The 24,831-nt window shown below is 34.3% G+C and overlaps 1 protein-coding gene across 1 annotated transcript; it reads right to left on the bottom strand.

Annotated features, from left to right (window-relative positions):
• Positions 1 to 1,130: 1,130 nt before the first annotated feature.
• LOC127862480 (prolyl 3-hydroxylase OGFOD1-like) lies at positions 1,131 to 24,526 on the bottom strand. The gene is made up of 13 exons (XM_052401632.1): positions 24,207 to 24,526; positions 22,273 to 22,424; positions 20,060 to 20,109; positions 19,242 to 19,342; positions 17,153 to 17,272; positions 16,362 to 16,453; positions 9,724 to 9,852; positions 9,184 to 9,297; positions 7,158 to 7,237; positions 6,326 to 6,564; positions 5,231 to 5,362; positions 3,301 to 3,359; positions 1,131 to 1,293 (listed from the first exon to the last, which is right to left on the bottom strand). Exons 1-13 carry the CDS (start codon positions 24,355 to 24,357, stop codon positions 1,147 to 1,149), a joined length of 1,566 nt encoding a protein of 521 aa, XP_052257592.1. The 5' UTR covers positions 24,358 to 24,526; the 3' UTR covers positions 1,131 to 1,146.
• Between the last annotated feature and the right edge of the window lie 305 nt (positions 24,527 to 24,831).

Below are 24,831 nucleotides of genomic sequence, written 5' to 3'. Positions count from 1 at the left end.
CAAAATATCAAGTTGCTATCTTCAAAAGTGAAAAAGTTATGGCCAATGTTAAAGTTTTTTTCGGACGGACAGACGGACTGATTGACATACTGACGGACAGTTCAACTGCTATATGCCAACCTACCGCGGGGCATAAAAATTATTTTTTTGGGGTGGGGGGTGGGTATAGTGTGAGGGTGTGGTGGTCATTTATTAGATGATCTTTAATTTAAAAAATAATAATAATGGGGGGGATTGAGGGGTGGGGGGCGGGGGGGGGGGGGATGGTTTGGGTGGAGTCTATTGTGGTATGTCAGGTAAGAGTTGTTTTGTCAAAGTATCAATCGAATCTAATCATAAATAAAGAAGTTATGGCAATTTTAGCAAAATTTAATAATTTGACTTGAGAGTCAAGGTCATTCAAAGGTCAAGGTAAAATTCAACTTGCCAGGTACAGTACCCTCATGATAGCATGAAAGTATTTGAAGTTTACAAGCAATAGCCTTGATACTTTAGAAGTAAAGTGGATCTAAACACAAAATGTAACCATATATTCAAAGTTACCAAGTCAAAAAAGGGCCATAATTCCGTAAAAATGACAACCAGAGTTATGCAACTTGTCCTTTACTGTCTCCTTATGATAGTTTGCGAGTGTTCCAAATATGAAAGCAATATCTATGATACTTTAGGGGTAAAGTGGACCAAAACACAAAACTTAACCAAATTTTCAAGTATAAAGGGCCCATAATTCCGTCAAAATGCCAGTCAGAGTTACATAACTTTGCCTGCATAGTCCCCTTACGATAGTTAGTAAGTGTTGCAAGTATGAAAGCAATAGCAATGATACTTAAGGATAAAATGGACCTAAACACAAAACTTAACCAAAATTTTCAATTTTCTAAGTATAAAAAGGGCACACATTTTCTGTCAAAATGCAAGCCAGAGTTATCTAACTTTGCCTGCCCAGTCCCATGATAGTAAGTAAGTGTACCAATTTTGAATGCAATAGCATTGATACTTTATGAGAAAAGTGGACCTAAACGCAAAACTTAACCGGATGCTGACGCAGACGCTAAGGTGATGACAATAGCTCATAATTTTTTTTCAAAAAATAAATGAGCTAAAAATCAGAAATAACGCCAAAAAACAGATCACAGTTTACGCATTTTATTCATAGTATACAGCACTAATGTCATAGAATCCTTTGTTTGGCATCTTTTCCGCACCACAATTGAGATATTTTACAAATTTTAGCGTGTCTTGGTCCCGGTACACAAGGGCCAGAGAATTTTCTTGTGGCGTTACTGTCAGTAACTGAAATAATAAACAATGTATTATGAATGGTAAGTCATGAAAAATGAAGTTCTTCATGGGTATGGACTAACAATCTGTGTGCCATCCTATTGCCCTGTTAAACGTGCAACAAGTTTTAGGGTTTAAGTGGGCACATTGTATGCATTGCTTTAAGGTGACTGAAAAGTAATTGAACTTGTTTCAATTTGGACATTAGTATGGCATTAATATTCAAAGTTGAAAATGTCACCAAGCATAATATTCAAGGTCATCCATACAGTTCCCAAAACCTTCCGCTGATACAAAAATGACCAATAATTCTGACTTTGATCTTTAACATACAAGATACTTGTAGTCATCATAAAGTGATGTGGAAGAGGCAAATTGTGACTAAACATTAATGTACTAACAAGACGTGTTTGTGAAATACTATGTCCCCCCATGTATTTGACCTTTGACTTTGAAGGATAACCTTGACCTTTCACCACTCAAAATGTGCAGCTCCATGAGATACACATGCATGCCAAATATCAAGTTGCTATCTTCAATATTGCAAAATTTGACCTTGACCTCGAAAGATGACCTTGACCTTTCACCGCTTAAAATGTGCAGCTCCATGAGATACACATGCATGCCAAATATCAAGTTGCTATCTTCAATATCGCAAAAGTTATGGCTAATGTTAAAGTTTGACGCAAACCAACAAACAAACAGACAGGGCAACAACAATATGTCTCCCAGTATAGACTGGGGGACATAAAAAGCTGTTTCACAGTCAATGGAATTATTTAAAGCCAGATTATACGATTTTTATATGTATAAAATTGTTATATTTTGATGAAAATTTGTTACAATAACACAAAATAGGCAAGAAAAATTATACATTGAAGACAAATTTCATAAAATAAAGCAGTGATTTTTTTTGCTTTAATTTGTTACAGCCTGTGCCTTTTGAATTGGGAAAATTAGCGCGATAAACCGTGAAATTGGGAAAAATAGCGCGATAAACCATGAAATTGGGAAAAATTAAGCATTATAAATAGGATTATAAGTAACAGAAGTGATATTGTTTTTAAGTGCATGTTCAGGGAGTTTTCTAGAAAAGGAGTCTGGTCAAATTGTTTTTTTTTTAATCAATAAAAGTGGCAAGTTTGGGAATGATTTATGGACAAAAATGACTAAATTCAAGTTATATATTTTGTAAGATGTTTAAAAAATAAAGTTGAGACCTAGATTTAAGAAATCATAAGTTATATGAGACTTCTTTAAAAAAAAAAAAAAAAAAAAAAAAAAAAAATTTTTTTTTTTTTTGAAGTTGGGCTTTTTTTGGGAAATTTTGGTCAGAATTTTGGGAAAAAACGTGTATTTTTGCGATTGGGAAGCAGCCGAAATTCGGCTGTAAATTTGAGCAAAAAAAATCACTGTAAAGCAAAGACAAATTAGCGCCCCGAGCAGATTGTGACGAATATATTTCTTACATATTTTCCAACAATAACCGAAGCATTCGTCTTTTTATTAGGATCAGAGCTAGTGTTCTTGTGTCGTATGAATAAATATTGTTGCAGGAAATTAAAATGATCAGTAAAAATAAATTTAGATTCACATCGTACATGCATGATATACATGCTGGTGAATTGACTGTACAGACATTTTCAATTTCAGAATTAAATATCTTGCTTACATGTATTTTGCATTTTTCAACACATGTTCTTCTTAACTTTTATTTTAATTTATATTGAAATATATGTATAATAAGTTGTTCACACATTTTATATAAATTCATAAATATTTGACAAAATCGTATTATCTTGCTTTAAAAATAATTGTATTCTATTTATTTTATTTTTCAGATCAAAATATTCACCTTTAGTCAAAATGGAATGTGTTCACACCAAAAATAAGGTAGAACATTTAAATGCTACAATTGTGCAGCTAAAACAGGCACTAATAAAGTGGTGAAAACTAAGATTTTGATCGGGAATATCAATTCTAACACTAAAATCTTGAGTCAAATAACTGCCTACATACCTCTTCATCCTCCCCCTTTGCAATGTAAGATGTGAAACCCCCATACTCCATGTCCCAGTCTGAAAACACAGCATATTAGTATTCTAGGTTGGTGTCAAGAAGTCTGATTGAGTAGCCAAAATGTATGATATTTAAAAATAGTTGCAACATAACTGCTTTATTAAAAAAAATTTTTTTTTTGTAACCTTTAGTTGCTAATAAGAGATTTAAGTAGTCAGATATTGTAGTAGCCAATTAAAGAGTTTAGTAGACAATTTATGATTTTAGTAGACAATTAAGGATTTTAGTAGCCAATTAAAGATTTTAGTAGCCAATTAGAGATTTTCCTAGATATTGGAATTTAGCATATTTAGCATATTTTGTTTTTACAAAATTTTAATAGATTGGTGTTAATTTTGAAGTCCCTTAATGTCAATCAATAACAAGAGCTGTCTCCATTGGATGACATATGCCCCAGACAAACGCTTTGATAGTAATTATGAGAATTTTTCGAAACCTAAACGCATTTTTTGAAACCTAAATGCAGACCCTAAGTTCAAGGTCAAGGTCTAAGGGGTCAAAATTTGTGTGAGTTTGGAAAGGCCTTGTCCATAAACACATGCATACCAAATATGAATGTTACATCTGAAGCGACATAGCAGTTATGAGCATTTTTCGAAACCTAAAAGCAAAGTGTGACAGACAGACAGACAGACAGACAGACAGACAGACAGACAGAGAGTGCGATCACTTTATGCCCTCCTTCGGGGGCATAAACAAGCGGGCCAAATATGGATTTATGTTTCATAACTGCACATGAATGATGATTGCATTATCCCATACATTGGCTTAAATTCATGGACCAATAACATTGAATAGAGAGCCAGAGAACCCTAGAACTATCATTGTAGGGCCTGACATAGCCTTGGCATTTCAGCTTTAATACATGTAAATGTGTCTTGTTCTGTGAAAGCTGGTCATAATACATGTGCGTAAAGTGTCGTCCCAGATTAGCCTGTGCAGTCTGCACAGGCTAATCAGGGACGACACTTTCCGCTTTTATGGTGTTTTTAGTTTCAAGGAAGTCCCTCCTTACCGAAAATCAAGTTTAGGCGGAAAGTGTCGTCCCTAGGACGACACTTTACGCACATGCATTATGCCCAGCTTTCACAGAACAAGACACAAATGGTTTCCCAGCAAAATGTAACCTGTTTACTTTCATCTTGATACCTCTTAAGATATGCCCTGAACTAAATTCCATCATGAACATTCACAAGGACAATAACTAACTATTGCAAATGGTTATTTTATGTCCATATTGAATCAGGTGGGGTGTTTGACAGTAACCATAAAGTAGTTTAGAGGGAATGCTATTAATGACCTTTTAAACTTACAACCACCATATTGTTTGCAGTATTGCAGAAAACCAAGAACTCCCTATATGAAAATTTCAAATGCCCTTATAGCTCAAGGACAATAATAATTGCATAATTCAACATACATCAGTAATTATATAATTAATGATTACAGTTACAATACTGCCCATTATGTCTGATATATTAACATATTTGTGAAGGTGAAAACAAATAAAAACATCCAAAGCTTGCAAGAAAGCTTTCAAAATTAAATACTATGTTTTATTTTTGCGACAAATTAACATGTAAATGTCATTAAAAAAATATAAAACCTGCTTAAATCAATTTAAATGAGCCTTGGTTTGGGAAAACTGGGCTTAATGCATGAGCGGTCTGCGCAGGCTAACCAGGAATGCCACTTCACGCTTTAATTGACTAAGTCATGTTAAAGGAAATTTCTTCTTAACAAAAATCCAGTTTAAGCAATGTGTCATCCCTTATTAGCCTGTGCCAACTGCACATGCTTATCTAGGACAACACTTAACACACATGCATTTAAGCCCAGTATTCCCAGAATAAGGTCCAAGAAGTCTCACCGTTACATCCAACATAGAGTACGAGGTCTAGTGCAAACTCCGCCCCCTCTGTGTTGGTATCATGCACGAGTGTGTATGAGCCCGGACTCCAGTGGCGTACCTCACTGCGACACCTTGATGCACACAGCTTGTCTGTATATCAGAAGTTATCGGATTAGATATCAAATAGGTCCTTCCCTAAAGCCATTGCTGCTCATTACTTAATTGTAAAATTATTATTATTAATTATAATTTAAGCATAATGATTAATAATTATATGATTGTTGCTGAACAACTTTACAGTCACAACAAGATGCATCCAGTTTGACAGACCTTTAAATAATTTTAATTCTACACAAGGTACAAGTGAGATTAAATGACGCTGGTGGATTGGAATTGGTCAAAGTAACAACCCTGTAGGCATCAGTACTGTAATAAGTTAAGCTAGTGATAAACAAATCTGTTAAATCAAATACACAAACAAGAGATGTGTTTTTCAGCAACACAATGCCCCCTATTGCGCCGCTTTGAAGCCATAAATTTGACCTTTGACCTTGAAGGATGACTTTGATCTTGACCTTTCACCACTCAAAACATGCAGCTCTATATGATACACATGCATGCTAAATATCAAGTTGCTATCTTCAATATAAAAAAAGTTATGACCAAACTTTAACGAAGGTTAAAGTTTTAGGAAAGAAAAATACAATGATATTTGACCTTTGACCTTGAAGGATGACCTTGACTTTTCACCACTCAAAATGTGCAGCTCCGTGAGATACACGTGAATGCCAAATATGAAGTTGCTATCGTCAATAATGCAAAAGTTATCAAACTTAAACCAAGGTTAAAGTTTGTGACACACATATACAATGACTGACTGACACAATGACAGACAGACAGGCCAAAAACAATATACCCGCGATCTTTCGATCTGGGGGCATAAAAAAGCTATCGAGCGAACCAAGTGTTGCAGTAAATGGTATTGGTGTTTGACGACACTATTAAATCTGTATAACATTGTGAACTCAAAATAACAGGCTGACAAGACAATGGACACAAGGGCCAAAAAGATTACTGCAAAGTAAAATAAACAAGCAACAACTACAAACCCACCTTCAGACTTGTCCTTTTCGTTTTTGTTAGTCTTGCTACAGGATGCTCCCCCTTGCTCCTCTTCCCCCTCCTCAATCCCGTCCTCCTCCCCCTCGGAGTCTGAGCTAGCGGCCGCAAGCTCGTGCAGTCTGAGCCCTGTGAGGTTGGACAGCAACAGGAACATGGCGTCTGAGCGCAGCAGTCTCAGGCAGGTCTGTACAGGATCTGGCAGACTGGACTCGTCTGCCTGTCTGTAGCACCTGGAAACAGGCAATTATGTAAGGGCCTTGCTCTGGTAAAATGGCATTTAATGCATGTGTGTTAACTGGGGTCCTAGATTAGCCTGTGCAGTCTGCAAACTAGTTTAAATAAGTTGCAATATTACAACAAATAAGTTGCAATATTACAACTTCAAGCTATTTATGTATTTATTTTACCATATGGTCAATGGACGATGAACATTCACGGATACATAAGCTAAATATATTCAGACAGAAATACTAATATATTTAGGTAATTTGAAAATACTGAAACAGGGATTTAGTTTAAACCTATTTATTTTATCTCGATTGCATCGAAAGCCTAAGGCTTATATAAACGCTCTCAAGTCCGTTTCCTGGGCCTAGTACCAGTACTTGGTGTCTTTGGGAGAGATCTAAAGAACGCTCCCTCGGTGGGTAATAAACCCATGACCTCCCGGTCGCTAGGCGGACACCATACACATTACACCAAGGCGACCCTTAAATAAGGATTTCAATAATTTGTTATACCATATTTTATGTACGTAAATAAGACAATTCACAATTTGTAAAAAGTCATTCAATGTTTTCTACAGTCTTATACAGGTAAGTACCTTTTATTTGCAGGTGCCATCATTTTCCAAGTCACATCTGATGATGACAGGGCCTTCATCAAAGCATCATACTTGTCCTTCTGAAAGCATTTGCACAGACTGGGCTAATCTGGGACAAGACTGTATGCACATACCTTAGTCTGTATAAGGGAGAATTCTGAATGCACATACCTTAAGCCTATTTCTGGGGGGAATTCTGTATGCACATACCTTCAGCCTGTTTCTGGAAGAATTCTGTATGCACATACATTAAGCCTGTTTCTGGGGGAATTCTGTATGCACATACCTTAAGTCTGTATCTGAGAGAATTCTGTATGCACATACCTTAAGCCTGTTTCTGGGAGAATTCTGTATGCACATACATTAAGCCTGTTTCTGGGAGAATTCTGTATGCACATACCTTAAGCCTGTTTCTGGGAGAATTCTGTATGCATATACCTTAAGCCTGTTTCTGGGGGAATTCTGTATGCACATACCTTAAGCCTGTTTCTGGGAGAATTCTGTATGCACATACATTAAGCCTGTACCTTGGAGAATTCTGTATGCACATACCTTAAGTCTGTTTTCCACAGCTCAGCTTAAGTGCTTTTAACATTTTATTTTAAATCCATGTAAACACAGGCTTGATAGAGATTTAATATTATCTATAACAGAAATGTTAACTAGAGCTTTGTCACAGACGTGACGAATACCCCCACATGCCGCATTGACACATAATATTTTGCATGTCGTCTTCACAAAAATCAGCGGACACCATGCTCAATTTTTAAAACGCACTAAGTGACCCATTGACCTAATTTTTGACCCAGAAAGGCCCATGTTCTAACTTGGCCTTAAGATCATCTCCATAAAACTTCTGACCAAGTTTGGTGAAGATCGGATGTAAACTACTTGAATTAAAGAGCAGACACCATGCTGAATGTTAAAAAACGCACTAAGTGACCCCGTGACCTAGTTTTAGGCCCGGAAAGGCCCATGTTCAAACTTGTCCTAGAGATCATTTAGATAAAACTTGTGACCAAGTTTGGTGAGGATTGGATGAAAACTTCTTGAATTAGAGAGCGGACAACCTGGTGAGGTTTAAAATGCACTAAGATACCCAGTGACCTAGTTTTTGACCCGGCATGACCCATATTCAAACTTGACCTAGACATCATCTAGATACAACTTCTGACCAAGTTTGGTGAAGATTGGATAAAACCTACTTGAATTAGAGAGCGGACAACATGGTGAGGTTTAAAAACACTAAGTGACCCCATGACCTAGTTTTTGACCCAGCATGGCCCATGTTGGAACTTGACCTACACATCATCTAGTTACAACTTCTGACCAAGTGTGGTGAAGATCGGATTTAAACTACTTGAAATAGAGAGCGGACACCATGCTCAATGTGTAAAACGTACTAAGTGTCCCCGTGACCTAGTTTTTGACCCGGCAAGGCCCATGTTCTAACTTGGCCTTAAGATCATTTAGATACAACTTCTGACCAAGTTTGGTGAAGATCGGATGAAAACTACTTGAATTAGCGGACAACATGCTGAATGTTTAAAACGCACTAAGTGACCCCGTGACCTAGTTTTTGACCCAGCAAGGCCCATGTTCGAACTTGGCCTTAAGATCATCTAGATACAACTTCTGACCAAGTTTGGTGAAGATTGGATGAAAACTACTTGAATTAGAGAGTGGACAACATGCTGAATGTTTAAAACGCACTAAGTGACCCTGTGACCTAGTTTTTGACCCGACAAGGCCCATGTTCGAACTTGGCCTAGACATCATGTAGATATAACTTCTTACCAAGTTTGGTGAAGATCAGATAAAAACTACTTAATTAGAGAGCGGACACTTAATACCGACAGACAGACAGACCTACCGACCGACAAGTTCACTCCTATATACCCCCCTAAACTTCGTTTGTGGGGGTATAAAAAGTTTTCTCTACTATGCTTTGAGAATATGGAGCCAGTGCAATACAATAAACCAGTGCAGTATCTAGTAATCAGAAGAATAACAATGTGTTATTTACCACCAAGAAATCTTGCAGTTCTATTTCTGAGTCATTTTCAAACTTCTCCTGTATGCTGCCTTGAGTAGCCGGGCCCAGATAAACTGGATTGATCCAGTCAAAGAACACATCATCCTGTTCTCACGGAGACAAAAGAATAGACTGCAATGATCTGCCAGTTTGAAGTTGAATTTATGTAACTTTTTGGTTTTATCAATATTCAAATTATGAAAAAATAAAAATAAAGCATTGAAAATTGTTTGATACGGCTTTGGAAAACACAGAATGTTTAAAATTATGTTATCAGGATTTCATTAAATACTAATAATACAACATTTTTGAAAAACATTTAGGTACATTGTTCCAATATCCTAAAACACATCCTTTTTTCTGGAAAATTCCGTTCTTGATGATGAAAATGAATCAATAATTTATTTTTTTTAAATAATGGTTTAATGTAAATTAATCTTTCAGTACATGTGTAGTTTTCTTTTCATTTTAAACACTGTAATCCAGCTAATACTAAACCATTATGTAACTAATGATAACATAAGCCATTACCTCAATATTGCCATATGCCGCCAATGGAAGGGCAGGTTCTATAAATGGTTTTGGTCGCTTTATCGGCGGACCATGAAACCATCCAGCAATTGACAGACGTGTCTTTGACTCACTTAGCACCTCCGCAACCTGCCAAACACAGAACCAAATTTCAGGATATAAATAAGGATAAGGAACATGACAAAGTGTATAACATTTTCAATACAAAGATTTGCCATATTTAAATGTATTCTATCATTATTGGAAATGTGTTCAATACATCTATTCCAAATTATTGTGGAAATTGAACTTTTTACTCTAACGTCATGCAACAACGACTTTTTCTTCTAAAAAATGTACGACATAATGAATATCTTATTTTTTAAATTCCAATAACAATTTTAAGACAATTAATCAAATATTCATTAGTATATGAAACACATATAGCAGAAAAAAAAGATTTAATGCACATTCTCGTCTTATAAAAATCTTTAATGGTATTTTACAACTATTTATTTATAAGAAACTATATATTTTCTATGATCTCAAGTGAAATAAAATCGATATTCCATCGAATCCAACAAATTTTCTTTTTATTTCATGCTTTTTTCACCGTTTATTTACATTCGGCTAAAACATGGTATTGGTGCTCATGGTAGTCTCACTCACCTAAAAAATTGAAATTGTAGATACAGCATTTCCTTGGTGTTATTTTTAAAGCTCAAGGTATCCCTTACTCAAATCAAGTTGAATTTTATTTGATCATGCATGCATTATTTTTTTATTTAACATTTTCATCCTATGGTATAATACAAGTTACAGACACTACACTAGTCATATAACATGCAAGAAAAACATAGCAGAACTTTAAAACTGCAGATATTTTCACTTTAACATCAACAACAGGTTATAAACTGTTGAAATAAAGCAAAAAACCCAAAGTGATTACTATCTTTACAAAAAAAATCAAAGCATTAATTAATCAGGTATCAGACTAAAAGAGAACCAAGCAAGAAACTTTTCTATAACTTTTATTATAGACCCACAAGATAGCTAATTAGGCATTTGTCTGAAACCAGGAAGTATATTCAAACAAAATAAATCGAAACAATTGGTTTGAAAAAGCAGTAGTTTTCATAAAAGGTAGAATTGCATGCTCATAAGTTTGGTAACAGACACTACCAAAATATATGATTCCAAAAACAGTTGCAGAACGGCATAAAGCATTAAAAAATGCACTATAAAAGCAAGTTTACATAAAAACAGTTACTTGAACATGATATCAAATGATTTTTGATCTGTTAGAATTTTAGTTAAAACACATTTTTTGTGTACATGATCTGAGTTGGTTACAGACACTACACATGGGGTAACAATAGCTGTCCAGGAGAGGTGTAGCTTGACAATTCTCAGTGCTGGGCACATACAAGTCAAAGAAGACTAATCTGACATCATGAGTTTGGCATCTCATATGAATTGGCACACCTGTATAGAGTTTCAAATTAATATAATATAGAATTTCATTATGCAGCAATAAGCATTACCAAATAATGTGTGGAAAACTTTCCAAACATTTCAGTGTAAAAAAAAATGTAATTTTGCAAGCAGCAAATCAGTGATGTATTTATAACCCTTTGTTACTAAACTATCAAGATAATCACAGAGAAGTATAAGCTTTAAGTAATGTTTGCACTGAATTTGAATTTGCGAAGTCCACCTTCAATAATATCTCTGGATCGTGTGCGCTATAAACAAGATGACATCTATTGATTCCTGTAAACAGTCATCTCTTCCAGGCCAAATTTGCTTAACTTTCAAAATAAATGTATTTCAATCTAATTTCTGTTCCAAAGCAAACACTAAAATGTCCTTTGATTCCATTCTTTTGCTCTAGCCTAGCAGCTACGAAGGCATCATAGTTGTATTTTAGCTTCTCATATTTTCGTTTGTTCTCCCAATGACTAACCTTCATGCAGCCAAACCTAGTCTTATTTTTTATTTTATGCTTTCCGGTGGTTTATAGAGAAATATCAGAAAATTATCAGTGAAAATTATCGATAATTTTCATTGTTTCCTGTGAAATGACGTCATTGTTTTACGAAATGACGTCATTATCGCAGCGAAATTCTTTAGTTAAACTCTTTAAAAATGTATATAAACTGTAAAAAAAAGCATAAAATAAAAAGAAAATGTGTTGGATTCGGTGGAATATCGATTTTAATTTACTCGTGATCATAGAAAAAATATATTTTCACTCGTGGCGAAAATATTATTTTATATGATCACTCGTGAATTAAAATCGATAATCTACCGAATCCAACAAATATCCTCTATATCTTTTCTTTTTTGCTTGATTTATCTTTGCTTCCTGAAACAAGAACGGGAACAAAATTCATTTTCCTTTCTTCAAAGTTTTTGCTACTAATTAAAGTATAAGAATGTAAATGTATATACATGTAGTGTAAAGCATACAGTGCGCATGTCTTCATTGATCCATTCATAAGCAAAGGAAATGATTAAATGCAGCCATTTGGATCAAAGTAAAAAACAGAAGTTACTTCAGACATGGTTAAAACTCATCAATTTAGCTTTAAAAATGATTTCATGTGCTCTTTGATAGCATGAACAATAATAAGTTAAATGTGTAGGCATTGTAGAGTCTGTAACCATATGACCATCAAAACAAACTGTTTAATATTGTGTCTGATCTCAGTAAATTCTCAAATGGTTTTGTTTGGATTTACTGTTCTCATGATATTTAATGCAAAAAACTATGTTTCCAATTGCATATTCTAGGAGATAATTGCAAAAATGCCAGTTTATAGAAAGCTACACTATGAAGACAATTTATTTACATTATTATGATAAATATTTCAAATTTCAGACAGAAAATGTCTAAATAATGCACCTTAGACATCAGCAATGTAATACAAAATACAATTTTTTTCATTTTACTCACATATAACAAAAAAGGTTTAAGGCTTACAGAAGGAAGTTAGTGGTTACAGACACTATGAATTTTAGCGTAGCATAATCAAAATGGTAGATACATACCTGAGTCATTACAAGAGGTTTGATCTTGTCTTCTCTCCATATTAAAGGGTTGTATCATCGTAAAGAACACAGACATATTTAGATAAATCATTTTAGAAAAAGAAAATCAGGTTATATTGTTCCTAAATAAATTGTTCATAAAATAATTCCACAAGAATGCTTACAATATTGCATCCCAAGAGGTCTTGCTTTACCTTTTTTTGCACATTAATCTATTGCACAATGTATGATGTAACATTCCAACATAAAAGATGGAAGTTTCTCATGAGTAAAACAAAATATTTATGAGAAATAGAACAGGGATTTTTTTCCTTCATTTTTTACACATTTTTGTAGGGTCTGTAACTTTTTTTATTGAGTTGCTGTTTTTTAATGGTACAATACAGCACCACCAATTTTGGCCAACTTGGACATCACATGGATACACATGAGCCAATGTAGGATTTATACTTTTCCATAATGAAACAACACAATTATTGCCATATAAACTTGTAAAGGTTACAGACACTACAAAATTTAGAACTGGAAAGTTTGACAAAGAACAAGCTCTCATTCGAATATCTTTGCTAGAAATGTGATTTAAATGGTTTAACTACTTATTATAATATACAGTCGAGTTCTAGATGTCAATAAAAGTTATAATTAATGTCATTTTGTACACAATGTTGGCATATAACAACAGATTAGTGTTTGAATTTCAGTGTTGAAACTAAACTTCTACTGACGGTAATTTGCTTATAAAATCCATAATATTTTACCGATTTCTTTAATTCAAGAAGCAACATTTGCAGGATAGAATTCTGAATAAAACCAGACCAATAAATGCACAATTTCAGTATGATATTTCGAGAATTCTCTATTTTATATTCAAGCTTTTTTCGAGTGAGACTGCATAACGCTCAAAAATGGCCATTTTTAGAGCTTGTTTCCATGCATATCTCAAGAATGGGTTACACAAATCTCTTGAAATTTTCAGGAAAGTAAGAGAGGTATATGCCAGGCTTACCAATCTTTAATATTGGTTCTTATCGTGTTTACTTTTTCTTTTTCATGCATATAACATGAAAATTCCCTTATGAGCACCAATACCGTGTTTTAGCCGATTGTAAATGAGTTAAACGGGATACTTTCGTTGGATTTATGACGTCATTTGGTTGAAAAAATGACGTCATTTTACAGTAAAACAGTGACAAATATCGATATTTTTCACTGTTATTTTTCACTGTTTAAAACAGTGGAATACCAGTTTTATTTCACTGATATTTCTCTATAAACAACCGGAAAGCATAAAATAAATATACATATATATATATATATATATATATGAGCAGCACTCTGGGATGCATGTGCATAAAGTATCATCCTAGATTAGCCAGTGTGGACTGCACTGACTAATCAGGGAAGGGACTTTCTGCCAAGTCAAGATTGGTGTTAATAGGAGACTTCATATAAAACAAGCAAATTCATTGAATTGATATCCCCAGCAAATATGCTTCTGGACACAAAAGTGTTATATTTGACACTAAAAAATCATTTTTTTTAAGATACAAAGGGCCATAACTCAGTTATTAACAGATGGTGTACAATGCCATTTGGAGTGCATCATCCTCTTATCCATATACAGTCCAACCTGTCAATAAAGACCACTCAAGGGATTTGGTCGTTGTGGTCTTTGTTCACAGGTGGTCTTTATTCGCAGGGTCGATCAAAACTTTTCAAAATATTCTAGTAGTTTTTTAACAGGTACCTTATCTATGTATGTGCTCTATTGTTTAAATGTTTGAATACTTATGCATGTATAATGAAATAAAGGATTGAAAACACAGTTTTGTTTTACATTTGTATATTTATTACATGTTGTATTTCTATTTCCTTATGTTTTTATTATTTATTTAATTTATCATATACTGTATAAATAACTATTGACATACATGTATACGTACATGTACATGTAATTCTACAAAGAACAAAGTACAAAATACACATAACATAGCAAACATTTATACATGAAATACATGAATCACTACTACACGACCAGTAAAGTTGACAATAATGGACAATAAATGACATCTGATATTTATATAAGACTGAAAACATCCAAGAATAAGATTCCAGACAGATACTCAACATACCAGTAGAAACAACAAAACACAATAAGCACTACGACCCCCGTCCCCCTTCACTCAAGACACACACAACATCAAAACACTCACTTAAAAAAATCACTTATTTTACTCTGCTTGACACTAGAGTCCATTCACTGACGCGAATTCCGACTCACGCTTAGGGCGTTTACTTTCACAGTTTAAGTTCTCCTCGAATTCGTCCATAATCTCATGTTTACGCTTTAAAATGCTCTATATTTGAGTTTTTCCTACACCAAGATCACTAGCCACTCGTCTACAACTGTGTCCTTTACCTAACTAACTAATGACCTTAACGCGTTCTTCCAACGTCAAGAACTTACGCTTGGAAGCCATGATGGTTAACTTGAACTGACAATTTACTTTTCTATAATCTATGAACGTCTTACTACAGAGAAATTTAAGAAGAGAATGACTATCAAAATGTTTGTCTTTAATAGGCATCGTAAATGATATGAAACCGTTTATTTCCTTAATGAGTTTATGAAAGCCCCAAATTTGTCTTTGATATTTTCGGCAATTAGTACATAATCGTGAGTCACTTAAATACAAAGGCAAATTTTAACACTTTTGACAAACTGTCAAATGCATAAAAGAAGCAGGCGACTACCAATTAGCAATGAATGTTAAATTAACAAACAACTGCTATCGAGTGCAATAAACTGTAACTTGCCAATATCTCCATAGCGACCGACGAGTCCACTGGTAAGATGTGTATCACGTGACTACGCAGCGTCCTGGCGGCCATTTTGTTTTTTTGAAAGTTGCGAAATCGTTGATTTTTATGATTGCGGTGGTCGTTGTAAGCTATCAAAATGGAGATTTGGGAATGTAAAAGGGTGGTTGTTGGTCTTTGTTCACAGGTGGGCTTTATTCGCAGGTTCAATATATAGTGAAATTGTTCGGGAGGAAATCGGTGTGGTCGTTATTGACTGTTGGTCGCTATTAACAGGCGGTCGCTCGGGCAGGTTGGACTGTATATATCCAAGATATGGCTCTGGACACAAAAGTGCCGGACGGACAGAAAGACGGACAACGCCAAAACAATATCCCTCCGCCTATGGCGGGGGATAAAAAATCCATAAAAGTGGAAAAGGATGTCCCAGATTAATCTGTCAGGACACTCATTGTTCATACATTAACCCTTTCTCGCTAAGAAGCAAACTTTTAAGTGGAAATGGTTTAGGGGGCAAGCATAAAACCAGAACGGTCTGTGAGTATCTCACAGGCTGTTAAGGTTCATGCTGCTTGGTGCTCATCAGTATCTTAGGGTTGGAAATGAAACCTTTAAATCTTTTATCTAGTTAGACTGGTTCATAATTTAATTTGATTTTCTAAGAGACTTCAAACATGCAAAATAGCATCTCTGAGTGGCAAAGGGTTTAAGCCCTGTTTTCCCAGAACATGGGAAAGGGTTTAAGCCCTGTTTTCCCAGAGCACGGTTCATATTGTGCCACTCACCTGATGATAGGATCCAGGGGAGACTTCAAAGAACACAAAGTTGTTCCTTACTGGAACTATGGACTTTACTACGTCTTTAGGTTGTATGTTCTCTGTTATAAACAAATGAAGAACATGAATAACCATATTTTTATGATTGATTCTGCACCGTACAGTATCAACATGTTGTGCTGCTTAGTCAACATAGTTACAAACCACAACATCAACAAGTAATGTCACGTTTTTTAACTGAAGATACATTTTTTTAACATTAAAATTTAGCTTTTTTTTTTCCTTATTTTTTTTTCCAGCATATGCACTTATTGTCAGCACCATAATGAGTAACAAACCCAGATATAGTATTCTGGCATTACTATCTCACAAATAAATGGTGTAAGGATTGTCGTACATAGTTTTTTTGTATGATTATAGTACAGGAGATCTTGAATCAATACTTATAAAACACTGATATTAGTTTTTGTTTATTCCAGTTAATAAAATATTCAGATATTTAAGCAAGATAAAATATTTCAAAGAGAAAAGAAATGCCACCAGTAATAAGGGAATTAAAACAACAAGTTTCATAACATTTCATAGTTTAATGTGCCAACTGTTGTAGAGCATGATCTGGCAATAATTAGACAGCCTAGTTCTGAGAAAACAGGGTCTAATGTACGTTTCATTTAAAGGAAGTATCTACATAACAAAAATCCAGTTAACGCTAAAATTGTTGTCCCTGATTAGCCTGTGCAAAGAGCACAGGCTAATTTGTGACGACATTTTACGCACTTTCTCAATGACAGCAGACATACCATCCACGCTGTATAGATGTAGGGCCCCTCCGTCTTTCTCTGACCAATCATCGTCCACCAGGTAGTATATGTAGGCGATCCTCCGGCCCTCTAGTTCATCATCGTGGCACAGTAGCGTGTCTGAGGTAGAATGAGCAGTTTGGGGGTCCGGACTTGAACTTCAAATTTGTTATGCAATACAGAGAATTTATCACATTAAGAATATTTGTGTAATAAAATCTGGAAGATTGAGACCAAATGATGCAAGAAATTTCCATCAGTGATAATTTAACTTGAACAAATTCAATGAAATAGGTGTTTTAATATGCACAAAATGACAATTACAAAATCACCTGTCCTGTGTCTTTGGTACCATTTCACTCAAGATTTTGGTTATATATTTTTTTAAACAATCAAATAAAATTGTATAGCTGCAAAAGCCATACATAATCATGATACAAGATAATCATTATATCCCTCCAATATCAATAGATGTCATGGTCATACAAATACCATACAAGACAATGATAATATCCCTCCCTCATCAAAAGATGTCAAGGTCGTTAAATATCAAACCAGACAGTCATTATATCCATCGCACATCAATAGATGTCAAGGTCATACAAAAACCATACCAGACAGTCATTATATCCCTCCCACATTGATATGTGTCAAGGTCATACAAATACCATACAAGACAATCATTATATCCCTCCCACATTGATATGCGTCTAGGTCATTAAATACTAGTCAAGACAATCATTATATCCATCAGCATCAATAGATGTAAATGTCACAAAAATACCATACAAGACAGTCATTATATCCCTCCCACATTGAATGTGTCTACATTGTTGGTCATTAAATCCCAAACAAGACAATTATTATATCCCTCTCACATTGACATGCGTCTAGGTCATTAAATACCAAACAAGACAATCATCATATCCCTCAGCATCAATAGATGTAAATGTCACACATATACCATACAAGGCAATCATTATATCCCTTCCACATCGGATGACCTTGACCTTTCACCACTCAAAATGTGCAGCTCCATGAGATACACATGCATGCCAAATATCAAGTTGCTATGTTCAATATTTCAAAAGTTATTCAAAACTTTACTGTAAGGTTAAAGTTTTGGGACAGAATGACAGACAGAAAGAAAGAAAGACAAACAGGCCAAAAACAATATACCCCCGATCTATCGATCCGGGGGCATAAAAAACTGAAAAAAAAACAAGACATTGGCTTGACCTACCTGTGAAAATGTTGTCATCATGAAGCCAAAACATTAAAACAGTTTTCTGACTTATAATCAACACTTAATATCATATCATTATATGATATAGGAAATATCTAACACAAAACACTACTTTGATTAATTAAACTGTAGTATTTGCCTTTAAAGTTTTGATGTAAAATATGATGGGTTAAACCTTTTTGATCGCTAAAATAACCCAGGGGTTTTCAGCCTAATATAACAGGGGCCTATTCAAGGCCCCTTCCCAATTGAAAATTTCTTTAAAATCATGCAGTTTTCCCCAAAAGTCCTAACTTACACCAGCTCTCTTATTTCCCAAAGCAGTAATTTTAGCGAGAATTCTTCCCAAAAAGAGCAATTTCTTCCCCAAATCCATATAGGCTTGGGCCTCTTCCCAATGAAGCGAGGAAAACCCCTGTAACCCAATTACCTGTGTGTCCATATTGGGCATAGAATGAGGCCAGCATGTTGTTGGAAGGCATTCCTGTTACACTGCCTTGGATGGTCATATAAATATATTATTTACAAAATCTAGCGAAACTAGTTTGGCCCTTTGTGTGGATATTCAAATGAGCCTTGTTCTAGGAAAACTGGGCTTAATGCATGTGTTTAAAGTGTTGTTCTGGATTTACCTGAGCAGTCTGTACAGGCTCATCAGGACAAACCCTTTCAACCTACATTGGCTTTTTGCTTAGAAGAGAGCTCCTAGAAAAAATCCATAAAAGGAAAAAGACTCGTCCCTGATTAGCCTGTGTGAACTGCTAATCTGGAATGACACTCTACCCACATGCATTAAGCCCAGTTTTCCCAGAGGCTCATATTCAGATATCGAGGTACATGTACCTGTGTGCTTATACTGGGCGCAGAAAGCATCGACTGTGTCATTGAGAGGTATCCCTGTGACACACTTCAGCCAGTCCCTAATCTCCACACACAACAGCTTCCTTTCAACATGGAAAATAGGAATCTTTGGACAAATATATGAAACAAAATTAAAAAAATATTTTTAGGCCGCACTATTGCACTAATAGCATTACGTTCTGAGGTACAGAACAAAATCACATGTGCTAGATCTTCTTGTATCAGTCATATTGAAAACATACGAATTAACTATTTTACCAAATTGAATTTAGATCCATGAACAGTATCATTTTCATATTGAAGGTTATCAATTGGTAAAAGCAAATTTGAGACACACTGTTCAAGTTACAAAAAATGCTGTAAAAATATTGGCAGCATAATTTTGAATGCCTCATTACTTTTGAGTTTCCAGTACAAGGCCCTCAATCTATCAAATCTGTCCCCCACCTGAAAAGTAGACTTTTTTCCCCTTTTGGGGGGAAAAATTCCCCCTAAAAAAAATTATTTTTTTTTAATAGAAAGATGTGTCTCATGATTATTATATCTCAATTCTATTTCAATTTAATCTTTTCAAACATACTAAATTATGAAAAATGCAATGAATATAGTGCAAACATGTACACATGTAATAATGAGAGAGTAAGTAAAAAAAATCCCCCAAAAAGGGAAACCCCTAAAAATTCCCCCTACTAAGGGCTGCGGACCCCTTCCCCCAAAGTAGTGTGAGGGCGCTGCAGTAAGTACCAGTAGGTCTAAAAGCGCAAGTTGTACCAATAACAAACCAATAGGTGCACACTTACCGGAAGTCCTTTATAATTGAAGATTTGCAACTTTTCAAGTCTGTGATAGTCTGCAAAAAAAAAAACACACAAGAGGGTAAAAATCCCTAAGGCGCTAACCTTTAACCCAAAGAAACGTAACTGATCTGATCTTCTATCATGATAGTTAATAAATAAATGTGAATTCAAGCTGAGTTTTGTTTAACAACTTATGACACAAATTTTGTATTGACTGAGACATTGGAATAAATGTTCTGACAAAGTTGACAATTTAGGCAAAATAAAAAGGCTACTGATTGGCCCTTTGAATTATCAAATAACGAACAACTAATTTGTTGATTTCATATCAGGAAAACTTAACTTCTCGCAGCCATTGATTTTAACAGAGAGTTTTCATATTCTCCCAAGATTTATAATCATAAAAACAAATATTCTTATCAAGTTACTTGACAATTTGGTAAAAATAAAATTTCTTGATTGTCTTATATGTTTTAAAGCGAGATCATACACGCTGGCGACTGCGACTGTACAGCCTTTTAGATTTCAAAATTAAATATCTGGCTTATTTCGCATTTTTCGACGCATGTTCTTCTTAACTTTTATTTTAATTTATATTGAAATATATGTATAATAAGTTTTTTACACATTTTAAATAAATTCATAAAGTTTTGACAAAATTGTAATGCTAAGAAAAAACACCCACCCCCATGGGGCCATGCTTTAAATGGATTAAAGCAAATTTTCAAACTCTGCAAAGTTATCAATAGTGCAACATAATCTCTTTAGTAATAAGTAATTAATGATTATTTGTGAAAAATGTGATATCTGTAAAGCTTTTTCAAGTTAATATACTGATCTAGTTTTGACCTCATGTGACCAAATAAATTGTTATATAAACAGATATAATTTAATCTTCCTATCAAGTTTCAAAAGGATTTGCCAATGATGAGGCATCAAGAATGTTCACAGGACATATTTTGACTACAGACATGCCATGGCACACAAAAGACAATCAGAAAATGTTGCTATGAGGAGCTAAAAAACTAAAAAAAAAAATACAAATTGAGTTATAACAGGACTTGGATGTACCCGGTATATTGGCACAAAAAATTGACAAATTTGACCAAGATTCTAACTTTGTCTTTCCAGTATATATGGTCCAGATAAACCTCCTGACCATACATTTATTTCATCAAGAAAGAGTCATTAATGTTGATTGTTGCCTCTTAAGTGGTTTTCTGTATTTTCAAAGATTTTACATAGTGACCTTGTTTTGTGATGCTGGTGACATAGACTGATTTGAACTCAGCCTAGAGATTGTTAAGGTAAATATCTGACCACATATCATCAAGAGTGAATAAAAATCATTGCCTCCAAAGTGGTACAGCTGAAGATAGACTGCCAAAAAACTATTAACCCTTTGCATGCTGGGAAATTTGTCTTCTGCTAAAATGTCATCTGATGAATTTATAACATTAGCATTTTCTTCGATTTTTTTCAAAAAATACTATCAGAATAGCAAACAGTTTGGATCCTGATGAGACGCCACGTTCTGTGGCATCTCATCTGGATCCAAACTGTTTGCAAAAGCCTTCAAAATTCGGTTCTAGCACTGAAAGAGTTAACAGTGATGGCACACTGAGACAAACACTGGACCTAGCGTGAAATCAAAAGTTTTAGCAAGAAAGCTTTTGTATTATGCTTGCAGGGGGGAATAAATTTGGAAAAAAGTTAACCAGAACTGATGGAATGTTTTGAAATGTGCATATGGATATAGAAGGCTTTATTATTTTAATTTCAAATAATTTTTTTTGCTGATTGAAAACAAATGTCATGAAAACGTTTTGAAATGTTTATTCTGTAAGTTGAATGATTTTTAATTATTTTCCAAAGGGTGAACTTTAATTGGCTATTTTTGACAAAAAACTGCATATATCGTCTGGCCTAAACTGTTATCATACAAAATAAATTTAACCCTTAATTTTTACATCTTCTCACATTGACACTAAATCCAGAAAGAAATTATTGTGATCAAAAGAATTAACGTTTTTGGCCGGGTTATTCTAAACTGATTGACTGACTGTATATCGGAACAGACAAGCCAATCAATCATGACTTGACAAGTTAAAAACGTTTGCAATTTCAATAACACTAAGTACTGTAAAATAAATCACTAGTTAACTGCCTATTCATAAGTACAACTCAAATCACAAATTATATGACTTCCTATATACCTGAAGGAATTTGTAAAGGTCATTGTTTTTTGGAGTGAACTCAAGAGCAAACAACTCTTCCTGCAAAGTTTCCAAGAGTTCTTCATCCTTGATTAAATCCGGTATCACACAGTGTCGGAATGGCTTCTGGTACAACTCCACCCTTGATGCTTCTACAATACAGAATATAAAATACACAGCTTGTTCACAATGAATATTCGCCTTTGTTTAAAATTATACAGGTCTGAAATAAGCATGTTATAAAAAGACATCTGAGCCTAGTTTTACATGTTACTGTTTACTGCTTTGAAAGCAGTTGGATTTGAGCAATAACGCTTCAAAAATTAAGCCCCAAATGAAAAATTGACAATTCATGCCATTTGAGCAAAAATGATGTGAAGAAAAACAAAAAATTACCGGTCAATTATTTAGCTGACCAAATTCACTACACATGAATGAGCAGCCATTTTTTTCCTTCTTTGTAATGTTACAGATAATGGCACTTTCCCACTCATGAAAACAACAACAAAATTTACAATTGCTCCCAAGTGAAAAAATAAAAAAAAGTTAATTGCAACATTTAGTTAGCTACCCTATGCAGCTCAATGGCTTGAACCTAAGTAAATAAAATATTGACAATTTAACAACATTTGGTTATCAATTTCAAATTATTTGAGATCAAAAAATCAAATACACCAATTTCCCAATATGAAGACTTCAAGACATGATTTTCCCAATTTCAGGTTTTTTGGCGCATATTTTTCCCAATTGAGCTGGTACCGGTACTGAACGAGTAACAAAAAACACTGATGAGACAAAATGAATAAATCTGCTGCCCCTCATCAGACCACTATTGCATTTTGAAGAGTTTATTACTTTATTAACCCTTTGCATGCTGGGAAATTTGTCATTTGCTAAAATTTCGTCTGCAGAATTTCATAAATTAGCATTTTCTTCTATTTTTTTCAAAGAATACTATCAGAATAGCAAACAGTTTAGATCCTGATGAGACGCCACGTTCTGTGGCGTCTCATCTGGATCCAAACTGTTTGCAAAGGCCTTTAAAATTCAGTTCCCGCACTGAAAGGGTTAAATGGACTTGTTATGTTTGATAAAATGAGTCAAATGACTATTTTCAAAACAATTGTCATTTATTCCAAAGAGAATGTTTGCTTAAAGTGATATTATGGGCATCTAACAGTTTATAGGTGTCTATTGCAACCGCTGTTTATTTTTGGTGTTTTCACTTCATATACACTCATATTTGTTAATGCAGCATCAACATACTAAAACAATATCCCGGAAAGAGAAAAATAATGCATTTGAATATCAACCGTACTTTCGTTTGACAATTGATCATGCATGTATGTGATACTAAATTTAGTTTTAGTGCAGATTTGTTCATACGACACAAAGACACAATTTTGTTTTACGAATTATTTCGGCTTACAGGACTCACCAGTCACGTAAAATATTGAATATAAAATATATTTTTATAAACAACTGGTAGCAAGACGAGTTGCAGATAATTGGTCAGTACCCACATTTTAACTAACTCTTTTGACTTGTTAATTCTTTTCAGCTCAATTCAACAGTGAAAAATGCCCATAATATCACTTGAATGTTTTTATACAAGTTATATAATGCCCTTGACTAAGAAAAATCATTTTAAATATTGGTTAATTAACAGATGAACATCATTTAAAATTGGTAAAATAAGTAAGCGTTTGTTACACTAGTCTTCCATAATTTGAAAAATGTGTTAAGTATAAAATTACTGTTTTTGTTTTGCATCATACAGTGGTTGCTAATTTGCTTGTGTTTTCGACTCCCGGGAACAGCAATATTTTTTTATTCAAACTCTTTCTCTGTTTAAGTTTATATGTGAAGACTTTTATTAAAAAGATAATAGGTTCGAAAGTAATCATATCTAATGGCATTTTGATTAACCATACCATGTACAAATCCCTCTTCTTTTGGCCATGACTTAGCTATTATTTCAGAACATGATAAGATAGAATCTCTCAGTGTCAATTTTGTCTCCGACTCCGCGGATTGTATTTCTAATTTCTGCATTTTTGGTTTCGATGACCCAAGGTCGGACATTTTAGATAGCGTTATGTTAAGTATACGATACTTCTGTATTCATACAAATATCTATCAACTATAGGTAACTCTTAGTAACTGCATAGATTGTGCGAAAAAAACTTAGTTTTTCAAAATGAAAATGAAAATGCAATCAACGTGACAACTTGTTTCACTTTGCAACTTCCATACCACACCGTACTGTGAGGGTTACAATGCCAAAGTTTGCTTCATACTAGTGTACAATCTCCTACGCAGTGGTCTGTGATATCAATTAATTGATGTTTACAAACAAAGGTGCCCTTAATTGGCAGTTTATCGTATGCAAATAATATGATTATATGTGCTACCTAATTTACGGGCAAAAGCTTATTTGATAACCATGTATTTTTAATAAATAATATTTTACATTATTGTGTTAAAAATAGTAGTAAAGTGGGTAGTTATCGCCCATTTAACATTGTTTTTGCATTAAATGTCACTAACTTGCGATTT

The sequence above is a fragment of the Dreissena polymorpha genome, chromosome 16 (genome assembly GCF_020536995.1).
Source record: "Dreissena polymorpha isolate Duluth1 chromosome 16, UMN_Dpol_1.0, whole genome shotgun sequence".
NCBI lineage: Eukaryota > Metazoa > Mollusca > Bivalvia > Myida > Dreissenidae > Dreissena > Dreissena polymorpha.
This window is presented reverse-complemented; position numbering and strand designations above follow the sequence as displayed.